At 37.8% G+C, this 20,171-nt stretch overlaps 1 protein-coding gene across 3 annotated transcripts in view; it reads left to right on the top strand.

Annotated features, from left to right (window-relative positions):
• The window catches only part of phactr3a (phosphatase and actin regulator 3a), a 30,584-nt gene extending 10,449 nt beyond the window's left edge, over positions 1-20,135 (top strand). Inside the window, exons 1-12 of one of the 3 annotated variants that reach the window (XM_027144939.2) lie at positions 3,091-3,263; positions 5,299-5,460; positions 6,036-6,191; positions 6,660-6,878; positions 6,966-7,185; positions 7,582-7,724; positions 7,922-8,075; positions 10,502-10,557; positions 12,811-12,872; positions 15,058-15,198; positions 15,332-15,408; positions 19,243-20,135. In XM_027144939.2, coding sequence (XP_027000740.2) covers positions 5,304-5,460; positions 6,036-6,191; positions 6,660-6,878; positions 6,966-7,185; positions 7,582-7,724; positions 7,922-8,075; positions 10,502-10,557; positions 12,811-12,872; positions 15,058-15,198; positions 15,332-15,408; positions 19,243-19,258 — 1,401 coding nt within the window. In that variant the 5' untranslated portion in view covers positions 3,091-3,263; positions 5,299-5,303 and the 3' untranslated portion in view covers positions 19,259-20,135. Of the gene's footprint in view, positions 1-3,090; positions 3,264-3,888; positions 4,694-5,298; positions 5,461-6,035; positions 6,192-6,659; positions 6,879-6,965; positions 7,186-7,581; positions 7,725-7,921; positions 8,076-10,501; positions 10,558-12,810; positions 12,873-15,057; positions 15,199-15,331; positions 15,409-19,242 lie in introns of those variants that run through there. The other 2 variants (XM_027144941.2, XM_027144938.2) reach the window with 2 other exon arrangements.
• The last annotated feature ends 36 nt before the right edge of the window (positions 20,136-20,171 follow it).

Below are 20,171 nucleotides of genomic sequence, written 5' to 3'. Positions count from 1 at the left end.
AGATTTGACATTCCCGAGTCAATACCTCCTGAGCCTAAACGCTGTTACTAGCAAAACGCAGTTGTAGCTGCCTCTCTACATTACTGTGATAGAAAAGAGGTGTTATTTGTGTAGTAACAGCGTTTAGCTCAGGAGTTATTGACTCGGGAAACTCCAATCTGTGAATATGCAGCCAACTTGCTGCTCCTTCAGTTCTCTCCAGCACTGGAAAGCTGATCCTATATGAACAGGGGTCCTGCTTCTTGCCTTATCGTAAGCCTTTCCTCACTTTCTTTCTTTGTTTTTATCCTCCATGTCATTGTTAAAACCGCTTTTTGCTAATGTCACACATGTGCACTGAACACTTTCTCCGCACATGTTGACATGACAAGCCCCTTTCTGCTCATTGGCTACACGTTTGTTTTGATTTTTGTTTTGTTTGGCGGCCCAACGTAGTTTTCTGAAGCATTTCTCAAACATCGGAGAAGTTAACTGGTGGTTTCTTTCTTTTTTCAGGACATTCCAAATTGTTGAATTGACTATGCCAGATATTTGGACAAAGGTTTGAACAAAAGTTTGAGTTTACAGTACATCTAGATGTAAATTTCAGCTGTAAGCTGAAATGATTATTTACATTATATCATAACCATGTTTTGAACTCAAAACCAAATGTCTTTGGTAAAAACATAAATAGATATAGTAGTTACGGTATCTGCCACTCTTTTTTGTACCATTTCAATAATTCTGTGTTTTTTTCTCTTTTGGTTAATTGGTTCAGACATAAAGGTTAGAGAAAGGTTGGTGTCTGGCCAGACCTTATCTCATAATCTCATACACAGACAAGGTGGTCAATGCAGCACCGAGGGTGTGTATATTCTGGCTCCAGTCAAATGTTAACTCTTGATTCAGCACTCTCTGTAGAGAACAATTCTGAGACACAATGCCAGTCTGCTCTCGGTCGGGTCAGACGCTACCAACACTGTAATGCATATTTGGCTGAGCAGACAAAAAGAGATGGCCACCAAGACCGCAATATTAAGCCATGCAGTCAGTAATGAATTGAAAAAAGTCGCTCTCTTTCATCTCTGGTGTGGCATTACAATAACAGCCTCTCAGCATTTGCGTAGCATGGCCTCAAAGGCTGAGAATGAATGAATAGATTACACAGGCATCAAAGTATAGCCAGCCAGCCAGCCAATACTTTATGGAAGCTATCTTCTAATGACTTCTCTTTCTTGCAGTTTCAATTTCAAAGTCATGTGTGGGTATTCTGTACAATGTATATGTAAATTAGGTATCCTGTGTATTGTGTATACTGTAAATCCTGTATATTATTGTGATAAACTAGGACGTTTAATATATTTTTTAGTCATAAAGAGTATAAATGGTGTCTGCATGTCTAATGTCTAGCAAATCCATTTTAACTATATACGTTTACATATTACAACATATGTAGGTTTACTTTAATATGTATATGTTAAGGTACAAATTAATCTTTTTCATAAAAAAACAAACAAACACATTTAATCAAAAATTATAACTACACATTGCCATATATCCTAAGTTGAGCTAAATGTTAGGCGAAATGGTCAGCAAAAGCAAAAGAGTATTGAATGCTGAATTGTCTTTTTTTTTTTTTTTTGGTCTGTCAGGATTTTCTATTTTAAAGACAAAATTAGTCGAAGTAATAGGAATAACAGTCTTTGGGGAAAATAAAAAAAGCATTTCTAAAAATAATGCTCCATTTTTTTATTAAGTTTATGCTTGCCCAGCATTTAATTCTACTGAATTTATAAATTTAGAGCTGCAGCTGTGGCATTTCAAAGAGGCTGTAACAAAATTCTTTTAGCACATACACTCTTTAGGTGCATATTACTGTTTCATTTCACTTCCTAGATATGACCGTTACTATAAAAAATCTGACAGCACCCTATACCCTGTCCACCACTGAGTAGATTACTTAAAGTGATGCATTACATACATCATGCATCAGGCACAGCAGTTTTGCTGGAATTTTTGTAAATACCTCAGTATCACATTTCAGATGTTAGCAGACCTGTGGTTAAAAAAAAACCCAGACCTGTGATTATAGATTAAAAGATAAAATGATTAATGGAAAATATCCATGGAAAAAAGATGAACTATCTTGCCTAACCAACATGTAAGATGTGTAATACAATGGTCACTTTATGTTTACAGTGTATTAAATCTTAAAACTTTGATACAACTGATATAAGACCAGCTGCAAGATGATCATTTTCTTGGGCTGATAACATATAGTGATGTCTACAGTGCATCTGTATGCCTACAACTATCATAGTTAAAAGTGTTTTAAAAAAAATCTTTCCATTCCAGTGTATATTTTAGATGGTATTTATTATTCTCTTTAGTATTCTGGAGTCATGGTGTGATTACAATCCTTTGCTTTGCACTTTGTCATCACCTTCATGAATAAGCTGATCTCCCATGGATTTTTTCAAACCCTCCCATGCACTAAGCTAGAATGGGTGAACCTTTTCCAGTTCACTCAGGGTTTTTTGTTTGATTGTTTACTAAAGCTAATAATAATAATAATAATAATAATAATAATAATAATAATAATGCATGTCATCTCGGCTGTACAGTTTTGACCCACCCATATATCCCATTATGAAGGGTGGTGTACTTGATTATATGTTTATTATGAATTGCTGGCACATGATTGGCTATTTGTGATCTTCTGCAAGCACTTCCGTATAGCAACAGCCTCCCTTCTCTTTGTAGCCCCACCCTCCCCCACATCCCTCTACAGTGGACTTTTACGTAGCAACAGCTCGCGCAGCTCAGTCTAGAACCCCCTATATTGTACTGTACTAAGGTTATATTAGAAAAAATGCAATGCATGTAGCAAGCACAGTTATGTAAAATATATATTGCGCATTCTCCAAAATGATGCGCCATACTGCACACTTAGCATCCATCTGTTGTTAATTAATGACTTAGGAGATGTTTTGGTATTTACCAGGTTGTTGTAGCCTGTTGTCAGAATAAAAAGCTATAAAAATGGTGTCCGGATTCTAGTAGTATGTGGTATGCAACGTATAATAAGTATGCAGCAAGCGGTTTGGGACACAGCCTCTGTCCCTGAGGGGAGCGCGCTGCTCGGTTACGCGTCAGGAGGAGCTGCAACCATGTTCCGCGCACGATTTGCGGAACCACGGCAGGTTTTGCGGTTTTGTAGGTCTTGGCCCGGGTCTTCTTGTTTGAATTGGGCAGACACAGGCTCCGTGAGGCTGTAGAGCCAGGTCTCAGGTCCACACACTCAGTACAGAGAGCAGCGGAGCTCTCCTGATTTACACTGACGGCGCCTCTACACACAAAACGCTATTTTGGGAACAGACAGACTTTGACTCGGGTGCTGAGAGAACGAGCCGCTTCGTTGTGTGTGTGTGTGTGTGTGTGTGTGTGTGTGTGTGAGAGAGAGAGAGAGAGAGAGAGAGAGAGAGAGAGAGAGAGAGAGAGTGAGTGTGTGTGTTTGACCATGAATTGCCTTGCTCGCAGTCGTGGGTGGGGTGCCGTTAGGTTTCTATCTGTCTGTCTGTCTGTCTGTCTGTCTATCTATCTATCTATCTATCTATCTATCTATCTATCTATCTATCTATCTATCTATCTATCTATCTATCTATCTCTGTCTGTCTGTCTGTCTGTCTGTCTGTCTGTCTGTCTGCCTGCCTGCCTGCCTGCCTGCCTGTCGATCTACTGTATCTATTTATCTGTGTCTATCTATCTATCTATCTATCTATCTATCTATCTATCTATCTATCTATCTATCTATCTATCTATCTATCTATCTATCTGTCTGTCTGTCTGTCGGTCTGACTATCTGTTTGTCTGTCTGTCTGTCTGTCTGTCTGTCTGTCTGTCGGTCTGACTATCTGTTTGTCTGTCTGTCTGTCTGTCATGAGCTCACTGATTAAGCAACCAGGCTGTGTTTATGGCCACAATATAGGTATTAACATTGGTAGTTAATAACAAACTAGAGAAATGCAATGTAATGTCTGTTATAAATTTGTTACTGTAAATAAAGTTCAAAAAGGGTTTGCTAACCTTTTTGCTGTGATCAGTGGAGTCAGGGAATAGTTTGCTGTTGGGTCGAATTTGATTTTGTGTGATCCTGTAGGACATAACACTTGTTGACAAATTGGATGAAATGAACTTTTGCATTTCCCAGCGATGTTATATTGAGAATTCTGTTATTATTCAAGCTAGCCTGTTACATGAAGCTTTGGTAACTGCAATGAATACTATTACTTCTACTACTACTACTACTAATAATAATATTAGTAATAGTAATAATATTAATAATCATAATAAATGTGTTGCTGAGATGGTTAGATGGAAGGCCGTTCCTGGCCTCCTCTGGTCTGACTGTATGATATAAGTGCATCAGATGCAGCAATGCTGCACCTTTTTGACCTTGGGCAGCACTTTAGACACAATATACCCCTAGCTTCCCTTTTCTGATGCACAGCTTGTGTTAATCATCCTCTAGACCTTCATCAGTCTAAAGTACACTTTTTAGCTGTATATTTTTGATTAATGCACTTCTACTGGCTTGGTTATGACAAGCAATGCTGCAAAACCTGATCATCTTACCAGTGCCACACACACGTGTGACTACTAAATAATGTCTGGTCAACAGTATGGTACCTTACACAATACTGTATATAGCCTGGTATGTAATTTTCAGTTTTAAATAAATAATATAAAGTAGTACAGAGAGCTTATGTGTCTGTAGACCTGTTAAATCTGTGATCAGATTGGCCTTTATGTGTAGAGCTTCCCTCCTATATCCTATTGCTGACTCACATGCAGTTAGATGTATGAGTAAACGCATTACAAGCTCACTCCTACTGCCTTTCTGCAGTTCTCATGGGGCTATTGGTCATAGCTCATTATAACATTATTATGTTGTGTAACATTGTTGGTTGCTAAATATAAATAAACAGAAACAGACCAAAATTGAAAGAAGCTCTTAATGCATAAATGAAACTTTAGATAAATGTACAGTACATTTTCTGGTTCCTTTGTATGACAAAGACATGCCTTAAATAAGTCTTGCACTGTACTGGATGTACTTTGAAAATCAATGCTGTCTGTTTCATAAGGATCACTGACAATAGTTCTATAGTTCTTTATTTGAACACTGACATGATCAGATATCTGATTATTATGGCACGATCAGATTATAACAGTTACCTGTGTATAGAAAACATACTGTATGTACTATACACGCTGATTACTCCTGTTCTCTTCTCTCCTTCTTTTTGTGTGTTGTAGATGTGATGGAGCAGCAGAGGGTGGTGCGCTCCAGCTGCCTGGTGAGCAGTGTGCACACTCCTCCCATCCGCCGTCACAGCAAGCTGGCTACGCTGGGGCGTCTCTTCCGGCCTTGGAAGTGGAGGAAAAAGAAGAACGAGAAGATGAAGCAGAGCTCCACAGGTGAGGGATGACATAAGAGAGCCAGTTCAGGGTTTTAAATGATCTTATAGAAAAAGAAAACATACATATACAATGTATTTACAGCACACATTTGAAAATAAATAGCAAATAATATTAATATTAGTAATATTAATTAGTAATGTTTATTCTAATAATATTAACAGGTAGATTTACCTTATCTGAAGTATATTGAGTATGGCCAACTTTGTGTTTAATTTACTGACATCATATATGATTAAAGGGGTAAAATATCGTGTGAAATAGAAAAATAGAAAACCTTTTATATGTACACCTTGTAGTATATTGAAACTGGGATCCTACAGAACACCAGTGCTGGCTAATTAGATCTGCATCAAAGGCTAATCTCTCCTCTATCCTGTCTACTCTATTGAGCCATAAAAATAAATAAAATCAAAATATAAATAAAATCAACACTTTATATATGAGTGTGTGTCTATTTAGTAATATTAAAACAAGCTATGCTGTATAATTCATGGTCCAAAGTTATTCATGTACACATGTTAAAGCATTAATTAGTGTGACTAATTTAAAGCTCTGTGTATGTGTGTGTGTAGATGTGGCCTTAGCCAGTGGCCTCCACTCTCTGAATATCAGCTCTCCCATTCAGAGTGTTTCGGATGCGGAGCTCCGGTTACCTGGCTCACATGGGCCTATTCTCAGCATCAGCAGCATGGAGTATCTCAGCTCAGAACATGAGCACCTGCCTACTGGTGAGGATTTTTAGCAGCACACTCTAACCCATACCTTAGCATTACAACAGTGTGGCATTATGTGTCATTAATTTTGAAAAAAACCAGTTCATTTCCAACAAATTGTCTCTGTGTATATAAACCTAAACACATAATAAGCCTATATGCATAAAAATCAAATAGGCAGAAACTATATAAGGAAAGTACATGAAAAGCATTGGACATATATTGAATACATTCTGCAAATTTGAGGGGGTTGTCAGTTTACATAAATTTCTTCAAGATTGTAACTGTAGGTCCAATCACCCTTACTGTACTTACAAAAAGAGCAAATTTTGTTACTTGTAATTATTAGGAAACATCAATAAACACATCTTTGAAACCAGAATAATTATTTTTGCAAACTATACACTAAGGACAATAAGTGGTGATGATGGTAGTTACGTGGGTCTGTTGAGCTTCAACAAACATTGCACTCTTGCCTGCCAGTCCCTGATTCCATAGAAGACGGTGCATCAATAGAAGAGCCTAACAACACTGATGAGGAGGAGGAGGAGGAAGAGGAGGAAGAGCTTAGTCCTGTAGATAATGATGAGTGCAGAGATCCTAATATAGAGGAAATCGAGGAAGATGAAGACGAAGTGCCTAAACGACAGTCTCCTCTGAGTAATCATTGCTTTCAGGTCGCTCAGCTTAACAATGAGGAAGGTGAGTTGGGTCGAATTAACATGGTTTACAGTTTCAAGAAATATTTGGGCCGCTGAAACTCTTTCATATTTACATATTTTTGTTCAGACCCTGCTAGCTTCACTCTCACAGCAGTGCCTCAGCCCAACACATTTCTCCCTAAAGAGTTGCCCAGGGTACCAGAAGGTCCTAGTCCTGTTCTTCTCCGAGGGCCTTTTTCCAATGCAGTGAGTTCACCTCATATAGGAACCCTGCATCCTCCTTTGCCCCCTAGCAGTATCATTGAGGAACTACACCGAGCCCTGGCAACCAAGCTTCGGCAAGATAGGTGAGTGAGGCTTGCTGGTCTGTTCTGCTTTACTAGTTACCACTATAGTGGTAGATTCAAACACATGCTTGAAAATTCTTACTCATCCAAGATGCTGGGTTGAGGAGGTAGGTTTGTAGGGTGAGAAAATAAATGCTCTATATCAAGTCAAGAAGTCAAGAAGCTTTTATTGTTATTTAAACCATATATAGCTATTGCAGTACATAATGAAATGAGACAACATTTCTTCAGGACCATAATTATAGTTTATATTTGAGACTTAGGAAGCTAAAGCACAACTCCTAAAAAAAAAAGGAATGGGCAAGGTGGTAGAAACTGGTAAAGTATAAACATAGGATAAGGTCTGTCATAAAGGTTTGGATCGTATATATTTATGTATGTATATGTTGCCTGCAGTACGGAGCGAGAGCCAAGTGGGGAGGTGGAAATAAGGAAGGAAGCAGAGGAGAATAAAGAGAACATGAGACAAAGCAACTGCTTCACTGATGCCTCAGGAATCATATATGACATCGACAGCTGGAACGAGTCTGTCATTTCTGGTGAATAGCTCTTTAAAATACAGTATGCCAATATTCACAAAGACATGCTAATCATGAAATGGCATTGGGTAATTTTGTGACTTTTCTTTGCTTATGAATAATACCTTCTATGACACAAAGGTACGTCTACTTGTGTCAGGATATAACAATATTTACCAATACTACATTCACTTCTATTTGTATGTGTTTGCGTACAGGCACATTGCCACGGCGAATGCGAAAGGAGCTGCTGGCTGTGAAGTTGCGGAATCGGCCCAGCAAACAGGAACTGGAAGACAGGAACATCTTCCCTGTGCGCAGTGACCAGGAGAGACAAGAAATTCGCCAGCAGATTGAAATGAAGCTTGCCAAGTAAGCATTCACTACAGTGGCACCCCTTTATTGCAAATTTATAAAGGTTTTAAGTATTGAAGGAGTCTAGAAAGAAGTTTATATATATATATATATATATATATATATATATATATATATATATATATATATATATATATATATAACCAACTGATGTATCAAAACCTAAATAAACGTTCTATAAAATGTTAGCTCCTAAAGGGGAAAAATTCTGGACATCATTACAGTGAGATCAAAGTAAAATAAAAATTGCCCAGTTACGCAATTAATGTAATCTTACAACGAATAAAGTTTAAAGTAGTGTATAGTGTATAGTATAGTATTTTTGGAACTGGTTGTTTGTGTAATCGAAGCCTTTATCACAATAGAAGAGTTTTAGGCCATGCTCCAGTTTTATACCGATTATTATTTGTCTGCACCATGAGAAAAATGTTTAACATCTTTAGAAGGTTGGGTTGTAAGATCATTTTGATTTGTGCTACTATAAACCATGAAAACAATTGTAGCATGAATTTTATTTCTTATCAAGCACATATACAAATATGCTTTTAAATATAACAATACACAATACTGAAAATGATTCTTGGTGTTTTTCACCACTGAATGAAAAACATATAGTACATGTTCTTCTCATAAACACACGTCTGTGCTGATTCTTCGAAGTAACTGATGATCCTTACTCTTTGCTGTTTATTTTCAAAATATTTTGGCCAGAACATATGTCTCAAGCATAATGTTAGAAACTGTTTTGGACTGGAAGCAGATGGGAGGGCAAAAGAAAGAGCTTTTGGTCACATCAGCTATATGCAAATTGGCTGTATGCATATATCAAGTCAAAAAGCTCATTTCAACCATATATAGATGGTGCAGTACAGTATACAGTGAAATGAAACAGCAACAAGGATCATGGTGTTATAAAAGGCAGAGCTACATAAAACAACACAGTGCTAAGTACACAATGCAGTCCTTCTTAAAGTGCATGTGTGCAAACATATGCAATATATAATACTAAACTAAACAAAGTCGATAATAATAATAGTGTGTCAGGTAAATTTTTCTATGGAAATTAGCTGGTAAATTTTTCAAAACATCTTAGAGAAAAAAGTAGGTAAATAAGAATAAAAAAGGGGGATTAATAAACCGTAGATTATAGTCAATGTAAGACAGACCATTATAATTCAGGTTTTGAGGGAATCAAAAACAACATGAATTTGGCTTGAAATGGTGTGAAAATAAAACCAAGCCAAATCCCTGAGGTACATCATGATTTCTCACAGAACGAGACACCCAGTGCTTCATCAATGCAGTCTTACAACCTTACTATTTATAACCTTGCAGTTTGCTGCACTTCTGCAGGAGTAAGACATGCATCCTATTTTTATCCTTTTTATTCATTCCATCATTCCTCAGCTGATATTAGGCTTATTACTGCCATCTTTACAAATGAAACCTTTACTTTGGTTGCATCTTGAAATATGAAATGTTTCTGGATATATTTCATTGTAACATGTTGTGATCATGGATCCCTGGAGCTTTACAGCCAGCCAGTCACAAATGTTTTTGGCTTGAAATGACATTGCGTAAATGAAATCTCTTTAATTCCATTCCATTAACTACGCCACAGGTTCTTCATACATATTGATCATTCATATTTTCTATATTTTCATACTGTATGTATAATTTCTAACTTTTAAGAATAATACGGTAAGAAAAAAAAGCAACATGTTTGTTGTTACAGTTGACCTGGCAGATGTTCGTTTCATCCCTTACAGTGTTGTGGAAAATGACAGGGGTCATTATATAAGGTCAGCTTCCAGGGCTCCATTGAGAGTGAATCTCAAATTTACCTCATGAAATATTAATGCTGTTACATCTGTGCTTTTGTGGAAATCCCCACCAAAATTTGCAGACATTGAGAAGACTTATTTATTGGCCAGGATGTATATCATAGAAGATGGAAAGAATGTCTTTTTTAGGTGTAGACTGTAGTTCGTTTGTGTCTTTTTTATCTTAGACGATATTTTATCGCACAATATTAGTTGATTAGTTGATATTACTAAACACAGCTAAGCCCTAATTTGTTCTAGCTACTGTACATTTATTTTTGAATTTTAAAAAAGGGGATAAACTCTTCCTTTACCCCTGAATAGACCAGTATGTGGAAATCACATGGGTGACAAGTTGCTCTTGCAGATCCAGTTAAAAGAGGCTTTGCATCGAACACTTGTGCTTCTGCGAGGCTTGGCGCATACTGTCCAATATTTGCTCCTTGATTTATCAAACCAAATGTGGAGAATATCTCAGTTAGGCTTAAAATACTTTGGGCTTCACTGTCACTTTAGGCTTGCCATAAGCTCTTAATTTACAGATACATAGGAAATCGTTATATCCTTGTTTCACATTGTGATTTTGGTTCTTTTCCACAGGAGACTCAGTCAACGGCCGGCCGTTGAGGAACTTGAGAGCCGAAATATCTTAAAACGTAAGTGTTTTGTGTAATCATAGCCAAACGGGCAAAAAAGTTTCAAGCTTTTTGATCATGAGCTAGAGACCGGTTTAAAATGTAGAAAGTGGCCATAATAGGGATTTACCCTATGGTCATTGTTATGGTTTATTTGTATAGTGCTTTTTACAATAGACATTGTCTCAAAGCAGCTTTACAGAACATAAACACAGAGCAGAAGGTAAACATAATTAATGATAAAGGAATTAACGAATAATAAAAGAAATAAGAATTAACAGAATGAAAATTCTAGATTATTATTAGTTGTATATAGTTCACAGTGTGTATGTATTTAATCCCCTATGAGCAAGTCTGAGGTGACTCAGGCAGCAGTGGCAAGGAAAAACTCCCTTAAATTGGTAAAGGAAGAAACCTTGAGAGGAACCGGACTCAAGGGGGAACCCATCCTCATATGGGTGACACTGGGGTGTGATTGTAATATACAGTCAGTTAAATGTTGTATTGGTGTAAGGTTCAAGGACTTCTGATCTCCTGAGTACCAAAGAGTCTAACTGGAGATGTCTTAGGATTCTTAGAGTCGGCCTCGGCTCAGTGGACGTCCAAAGGCTTCGTCCCACAGAGGACGTTGGGAGCTGGTACAGTGTCTGGATGCCTCGGGATGGGTACAAAGAGAGAAGCAGTGGAAAGGGATTAACATATCTGCTGTTCATAAAAATGTGCTGGTCTGATGTACTGGTGCATGATATTATGGGATGTATTATGTGTACGCCTGACTAAAGAGATGAGTTTTTAATCTACATTTAAACTGGGAAAGTGTGTCTGAGCCCCGAACACTATCAGGAAGACTATTCCAAAGTTTGGGAGCTAAATAAGAAAACGCTCTACCACCTTTAGTAGACTTAGATATTCTGGGAACTACCAAAAGTCCTGAGTTTTGTGATCTCAGAGAGCGTGAAGGATTGTAACGTGTTAGAAGAGTAGTTAGATACATGGGAGCTAAACCATTAAGAGCCTTGTACGTAAGTAGCAGCAGTTTGTAGTCAATTCTATATTAACAGGTAGCCAGTGTAGAGATGATAAAATTGGGGTTATATGGTCATACTTTCTTGTCCTAGTGAGAACTCTGGCAGCTGCATTTTGGACTAACTGTAACCTATTTATTAAAGATGCAGGACAACCACCTAGTAATGCATTACAATAGTCCAGTCTAGAGGTCATGAACGCATGAACTAGCTTCTCAGCATCAGATACAGACAGGATGTTTCTCAGCTTGGCAATGTTTCTAAGGTGGAAGAAGGCTGTTTTGGTAGTATGAGCGATGTGATTTTTAAAAGACAAGTTACTGTCTAATATAACACCAAGGTCTTTCACTGTCGAGCTACTAGTAACGGTACATCCCTCTAAATGGGAGTTAAGTTGTGAGAGTTTCTGTGCACTGGTTTTTGGACCTATGAGTAGTATTTCTGTCTTATCGGAGTTTAACAATAGAAAGTTGCAGCTCATCCAGTCTTTTATCTCTCTAAGGCACTGAGTTAATTTGGACACTGTGGCTATTTCATCTGGTTTTGATGAGATATATAACTGTGTGTCATCAGCATAACAATGGAAACTAATCCCATGTCTTCTAATAATGTTCCCTAATGGAAGCATGTATATAGAGAAAAGCAGAGGTCCTAGAACTGATCCTTGAGGGACCCCATAATTAACTGGTAGTAAACTGGAGGATTCACCATTTAATTCTACAAAATGGTATCGGTCAGACAGGTAGGATCTAAACCAGCTTAAAGCCTGACCATGAATACCTGTGTAATATTGTAAGCGATCTAGAAGAATGTTGTGATCTATAGTGTCGAATGAAGCTAAGAACAAGTCGTTTGTAACTTTAACAAGTGCAGTTTCTGTGCTATGATGGGGCCTGAAATTATATATATATTACACTTTCTACATATAGCCTGGGTAACAGCCTAGGTATTTTGAGACTCTTGGTTTATTAGTGTTTATCTAATCAAAACTAAGTTAAATTGTCATACCCTTAATTGTCACATTAAATAGGATGTACTATTCACTTAAGTGAAGCAACAAATTAAGCGTTTCATGTAAAATTATTAGCAAATAACAGATTAAATAATAATAAATAATACTGCATAAAGTTAGGTGATAACAGCCTGACTCCTGTTTTTATATTGTTCAGCAGAATCTAATGAAAGGGTTGCTTTTGCAGCAGTCATGTGCCACTATGTCATGTATCATTGCTAATGTGATTCTTTGTAGAGCGTAATGACCAGACAGAGCAAGAGGAGAGGAGAGAAATAAAACAGAGACTAAACAGAAAGGTACGGCAACATACAAACATTACACACCTATTTCAATTCAATTAACATTTATTTGTATAACGTTGTCTCCAAGAAGTTTTACAGAACATAAATATAATACAAAAAATTTAATATACAAATTATATATATATTATAAAAATGGCAACTATAATCAATTAAATTTATTTGTATAGCGCTTTTAACAATCGACAGTTTTACAGAAGCATAAAGCATATACAGTGATGTGAAAAATTGTTGGCCCCTTCTGATTTTTCAGTCTGGAAAAGGTTATAAGACATTTCTAAAGCTTTTTTTGGACTCCAGTGAGCCACAAATGGCGCAGACATGGAACGGTGGTGAACCTTCCCAGGAGTGGCTGGTCGACCAAAATTACTCCAAGAGCGCAGCGACGACTCATCTAAGATGTCACAAAAGACCCCACAACAACATCCAAAGAACTGCAGGCCTCACTTGCCTCAGTTAAGGTCCTTGTTCATGACTCCACCATAAGAAAGAGACTGGGCAAAAATGGCCTGCATGGCAGAGTTCCAAGACGAAAACCACTGCTGAGCAAAAAGAACATAAAGGCTCGTCTCAGATTTGCCAGAAAACATCTTGATCATGAAGACTTTTGGAAAGATATTCTGTGGATTGGTACAAAATTTTAACTTTTTGGAAGGTGTGTCCCATTACATGTGGTGTAAAAGTAACACTGCATTTCAGAAAAAGAACATCATACCAACAGTAAAATATGGTGGTGGTAGTGTGATGGTCTAGGGCTGTTTGGCTGCTACAGGTCCTGGAAGACTTGCTGTGATAAATGGAACCATGAATTCTGCTGTCTAACAAAAAATCCTGACGTTCAATGTGCATCCATCTGTTTGTGACCTTAAGCTGAAGCAAACTTGGGTTCTGCAGCAGGACAATGATCCAAAACACACCAGCAAGTCCACCTCTGAATGGCTGAAGAAAAATAAAATGAAGACTTTGGAGTGGCCTAGTCTAAGTCCTGACCTGAATCCTATTGAGATGCTGTGGCATGACCTTAAAAAGGCAGTTAATGCTCGAAAATCCTCCAATGTGGCTGAATTATAACAATTCTGCAAAGATTAGTGGACCACAATTCCTCCACAGCGCTTTAACAAACTCATTGCAAGTTATCACAAACGCTTGTTTGCAGTTCTTGCTGCTAAGTGTGGCTGGGTGATCTGAAACGTTAAAGTATGGCAAACATGCAAAAAAATAAAAAAATCAGGGAGGGGGCCAACATTTTTTCACCCCACTGTATGTTTTTGGAATAGATATAACATTTTTCATGTCATCTCGATTCTAACAACATACTGTACATATGAGTTTTTTACTGTGAATAAAAATGTTTTTAAAGCTTAGCAGTGCTTTTTTGTTTTTGTGTAGTGAATAGTAAGCTTGTTAAAGGTGCCCTTCCACACAAAACCGTTTTTACTTGTATTTTTTGATATGTGTTAGGTCCATATGTGTTTGGGAATGTGAAAATGAACTGCTACCTCCCCTGTCAGCTCTAGCCTCTGAAAAGAAATAAGTGGAGAAATCAGGTCAGTTAGAAAAGCTGCTCAGTGTTACGTGGAATTGATGGAGCTCATTACTATTCATGAGCTCTCCCACTTGAGACCGCGCCCACAGAATTCGTGTAGCTCAGTGAGTTTCCTATACAGCAAGGATGGCTGAACGTCAATATACCTGAAGAAGCCATTCTGCCGCAATTCCAGGTGATTGTAAACAAAGTTCCTCTAGCCTAGGCTAATTATTGCGCTGGGTGAATGAACAGTCATGCTCTCATATCCTAGCGGTTAGCCAATGGGAACCAAGCAGTATTGCTCATTGAATATTAATGAGAAATGGCACGAATCGAGCTGAGTCTTCCTGCAGGCTTTCTATACCACACTAGGATGGCTTGAAACAAGGTAACCAAGGCATTTTTTTCACAAAACATGTTACAGAGTCCATGGTAAACGTCAGACATTACCACAAAAGTAATGAAATAAGTGTGGCAGGGCACCTTTAAGCATTTTCCATTTTAGTCAATTATTGAATAGGCTCAAATGATAAAACTACACATCTTGAGTGTACAGTACATCGGTGTCACATGCAGCATGCTCAGTGTTATTGAAAAGGACACACCTGGTTGTTATTTGAGCAAAATATACAATATGTTGCATCTGATTTTTAGCTGAATCAGCGGCCCACAGTTGATGAACTGAGGGAGAGAAAGATCCTGATTCGCTTTAGTGACTATGTAGAGGTTGCTAAAGCCCAGGATTATGACAGAAGAGCAGACAAACCCTGGACTAGACTGTCTGCAGCTGACAAGGTAAATGACAACAAGCCATCTGCTTATAAAGGTCTACAGTCAGATTTCAAATTGTGCTTCTCTTTTGGCCTTTCACAGGAAAAAACAGAATTATTGTGCAACTTAAAGTGAACTATTATGTGTCTTCTTGCAGGCTGCCATCCGGAAAGAGCTGAATGAGTTCAAAAGCACTGAGATGGAGGTACATGCATCAAGCAAGCACCTAACAAGGTCAGTGTACAAGGCTGTGTCCATGCTATTTATAGCTACTATAGCACTACAGAGCTAAAGATGCATAGGAAATGCTCATATAACTTGTACCTAAAGTGTGTGTGACTGGAACGTTTTGGAAAGAACTGAACACTAAGTGTTTAGAAAAAAGATTTAAAAAAAAAAAACCCTTAAGTGTTTTTAGGCTTTTCTGAATGAAAGTGAAAAGTGAAAGTGACGTGACATACGGCTAAGTACGGTGGCCCATACTCAGAATTTGTTCTCTGCATTTGACTCATCCAAAGTTCACACACACGGCAGTGAACACACACACACACACCGCGTACACACACCTGGAGCAGTGGGCAGCCGTTTATGCTGCGGCGCCCGGGGAGCAGTTTGGGGGTATGGTGCCTTGCTCAAGGGCACCTCAGTCGTGGCCGGCCCGAGACTCGAACCCACAACCATAGGATTACGAGTCAGACTCTCTAACTATTAGCTCACGACTTGCCCAATGGGGGAACCTGTAAAGCAGCCATGTCCAATCTTATCCACAAAGGGCCGGTGTGGGGGCAGGTTTTCATTCCAACCAAGCAGAAGCCACACCAGAGTCTACTAAAAGCCAATAACACTGGTAGTAGACTCTGGGGTGGCTTCTGCTTGGTTGGAATGAAAACCTGCACCCACACCGGCCCTTTGTGGATAAGATTGGAGATGGCTGCTGTAAAGGGTCTGTGTATAACTCTACAGTAGAGGGTTTCCCTATCAGAGAGACTTCCACTTAGAACCCCTACAGGAGGCAAAAAATGCTTAACTGTCCAAAGTTCCCTTAAAAATGTTCTGCCTTAACCATGTGTAGTTCTATACAACATATCATCAGTTGCACCACCTGAAAGGAAGTTTGATCCTAAGACAAATCTAAAATCTAAATCATTATTTAAAAAAAACTTAGCAAGAGAAAATATGGTAAATATAGGCAGATTTATTCAGTATTTCCTATTATCTTTAGTATCTAGAATCTTTTTTTTTTTTTTTTTTTTTTACTAATTTTAAGCTTTATATTTTCTTATTCTATTGCCATATAATTTAGTTTCTTTCTACAAATACATTAAGTGAAATTATCTGCCAATGGAACACAAGTATTTCTGTTTGAAACCCATCCATCCATTATTTTACTCCACTTATCCTTTTGGGTCACGGGGAACCTGAGCTTATCCCAGGAGACTCAGGCCACAAGGCAGGTTTCACCCTGGACAGGATGTAATCACAGATACACTCACACCCATTCAGACACTATGACGATTTAGAGATGCCAATCAGAATACAACTCATGTTTTTGGACTGGGGAGGAAACCGGAGAACACAGAGGAATCCCCAGAGACATTGAGAGAACGTGCAAACTCCACACATGCACATGGGGAACAAACCTCCACCTTGGAGGTGTAAGGCAAACGTGTTTCAATTTTGAAATGATAAAAAAAAGCCTGGAAATAGGTTTAATAAACTTACATTTTGTTTATAGTGAAATACTAGATAGATTTGAATATATTTAAGGTATAATCACTGAGATTTTTTTGTAGCGTATGTTGAGTGTCTAGTGCTAAGTGTCACTAAGTGACTTTAGTTATTACCAGCAAATCAGAAACAAGAGCCATGATCAAGAGTCAGACAAGTGAGGAGTTAGAATCTCGTTTTCAGGGTATTTCTTTCTATGAAGGAATACTTATATGATTTTCCGGGAAAACTTTCTACTAATATTGCTGGGGAATGATCATTTAAAAACATTCATGCACATATTTACACACAACTCTATTTAAAAGCAGTTGTGTGTAAATATGTGCGTGACCCGGACTGAAGTGAAAATTTCCACTGGACTGTTTTACAAACTGTAATTTACTTTTTCACATATGAATGTGGATAAATGGATGAATCACTCATAACTTACCAGGGGAGTGCACGACACAGCGAATGTATGTTTTGAAATGTCTATGCCAATAAAAACTATGTATAATTTTACAGTCAAAAGGCTGTATAGAAAGGCCAAAATCTGGTAAAAAGAAAAAAAGAAAACAGATCTGACAAAAAACAAGAAAAACTCTGCCCAGGTGTTCGTGAACCAATCATATGATAAGACCGGTCAATTTTGTTTAAATTAAAATGTTTAGACAACTGTTGACTAGAAAGCTCTCGTATACTATGTACACCTGTGCTGTGTAGGACATAAAAGGAAGCCAACTATTGTATAAACACATTAAATATACGGTATAAGGTACTTTGTAGATTGAATCATACTATAAACTTATATTTCTCTCACTGGCTTGAATAAACTGTTATACAATATTAAAAGAAGACAGTCTGGTAAACCATAATGAACTTAAATACCACCTGTGTCATGACTGCTGCATTCGTTCCTGAATTAAAGTGCTGAATGACTTACTAATTTCTTATTTTGGTTGAAATTGAAATAAATCATTAAATTAAACTTAACAAAATAAGCCAAGATGTTGGAAACATTCCAACCTCAGATTCTCAGAAGCATATTGAACCTTATGATGGATGAGCGACAACAGCAGAAGACCACGATGGGATCCAATTCAGTGAGCCAAGAACAAAAAGTGCACCTGAAATATATGTTGAGGTTGAAATGTTTCCAGCATCTTGTGGAATATATGTTTTGACAGTTCTAGTATAGAGTCATAATAAAGTGCTCAGTTAATGTTTAAAATTGCAATGACACACAATTTAGCTTGTATGATTTAAAGCACAACAGAATCAAGATTAGTATTTTTATTAGTAAATTTACACATGCTTAGGAGCACGAGTAAAGTGGGAACTAATTTTTTTTGTAAATGTATGAACAAATATTAATATTGGGCTTAATAAATGATGTCCAGTCACTGTAAAAGTTAGTTTTATACAAAATTAACTTTTAAAGATTTGCTGCCATATGATATAATTAACCCTCTCAGGGTTTAGATACAGCAAAGCACAATATAAAAAGTGCATGTCTTCTAATAGTATCATGTTAATGAACATCTGTGAGTAGGGTTGCCAGGTTCCACATGGAATGACCAAAAGTCCACATATACCCCAAGGCACACCAATGTTAACTTGTTTTTAACAAAAATATTTTGAAAATATAAAAACAAAATCTATCTATTCCCAAACATTGGTAAGTCTCAAGGCATTTGGTGGTGTTGTAGTTGGGATGTGAATTCTGATGAAACCTGGCAACTTCTCCTCGCAGGTCTACAGGAGTCTTTATTGGCAGGGCAATGCTATCCATAAAACTGCCTGTTCAGACTGTATGCAAGACAATGTTGTAAACACCTCACCAGCATGTCATAAGAGGACCTGGTTTTGGTGATTGGGCAATGCAGGTCTGACATTTTGCCTGGTGGACCCACCAGTGATTCAGTGCAAGATTTAACTTCATAATCAGTCATGTTAACTAAAACAGCAGCAGACAGACAGTCTAAAACCACTCAGTATAGCCTGTATACTGGATCAGTGAAAATCCTTTATGAATTCCAGCATACAAAAGAGAAAATTTGGTGCTATGAATTGCACTTTAACATCCATTTTGAGCTTGGCACTGATGCATGCTGACAGAGGCTAAGTCAGATGATGCTGACAGAGGCTATTTTTCAGATGATGCTGAAACCAGTATAGAACAACATGGTTGAATATTGGCTATATAACGGTGTATATTATGTATACACCGGTGTAAATATTCAACGGTGTTTAATGTCAACTGGTGCAAACTGGATCTCCATATTACTAGCAGTCAAATAACACAAGCTTAGTGATCATGAAAGTCAGCTTTGCTAATATCTGCTATATTTATCCATGCAGGTTTCACAGGCCGTAGAAGCGGATTTTCTTCTGTGAAGAAAGTTAAAATAGACATACTGTGGCGAAATCCTGGAGATGACGTCATCCATGGGAAGTTCTTATCTTTACAGCTTTCCTGGTCTTGGGTGCAGTGAATAAAAGAAGCTCCATACCAGGGGCACAGCACCCTGAGGAGAGAACAGCGGATGTGGACCTCCGCTTTGCAGCTGGAGAAGAGGGGCCATTATGAAAGGATTTGTGATGTTAAAACTGAGTTTTTAAATAACTGCTGAAAGAAATCTCTGAGTGAAAGTTTGTGTGCATGCGAGATCCACTTTAATGGAAAGAAGAAAAAAAGTCACTTGAGGGGTCGTATGCCTATTAATTAAAGTGTTTCATATGAAATGTACAAAATGCAGTCTGTTCAAACAACAGAGTGGTTAATATCTTTATTTGAGGAAAAAAGACAGAAAAAGACTTTTACGCAATCTGACTTCAGAAAAGTGCTTTGTCTTATTGTCAGTTATGAGTGTCCAGTGCCCCGGACTTTCACCTTACATGGTGTAGTACTGATCGAGCAGACAGTTTTGTTTTAATGGTGGTAAGCAACCCAAACAAAGTTACATGTGCCAATACGTTAATCTTAATTAATCTTTTCTGAATGCATATAAGGTGTCCTACCTTCTCTAGAACTCTAAAGGGTTTGTTGATTTTTCCCTGTGGAGGAGCCCTTAGGTTATACATAGAACCCTGGGACAGACTTTACCCTTACAAAAGGCTTCAGATATAAACCCTTTAGAAAACAAGACCCATTATCTATCCAGTGAACTCTTGAAGAACATGTCGTAGTCTAAACTGTCAGGACATAAGCTCAGAGTCAGAATTTATAGACCCAGAAATCCATCAATTTACACACAACCTATGAACTCATCATCCGTACTGCAGTGTTG

This window comes from Tachysurus fulvidraco, chromosome 23 (assembly GCF_022655615.1).
Source record: "Tachysurus fulvidraco isolate hzauxx_2018 chromosome 23, HZAU_PFXX_2.0, whole genome shotgun sequence".
NCBI lineage: Eukaryota > Metazoa > Chordata > Actinopteri > Siluriformes > Bagridae > Tachysurus > Tachysurus fulvidraco.
This window is presented reverse-complemented; position numbering and strand designations above follow the sequence as displayed.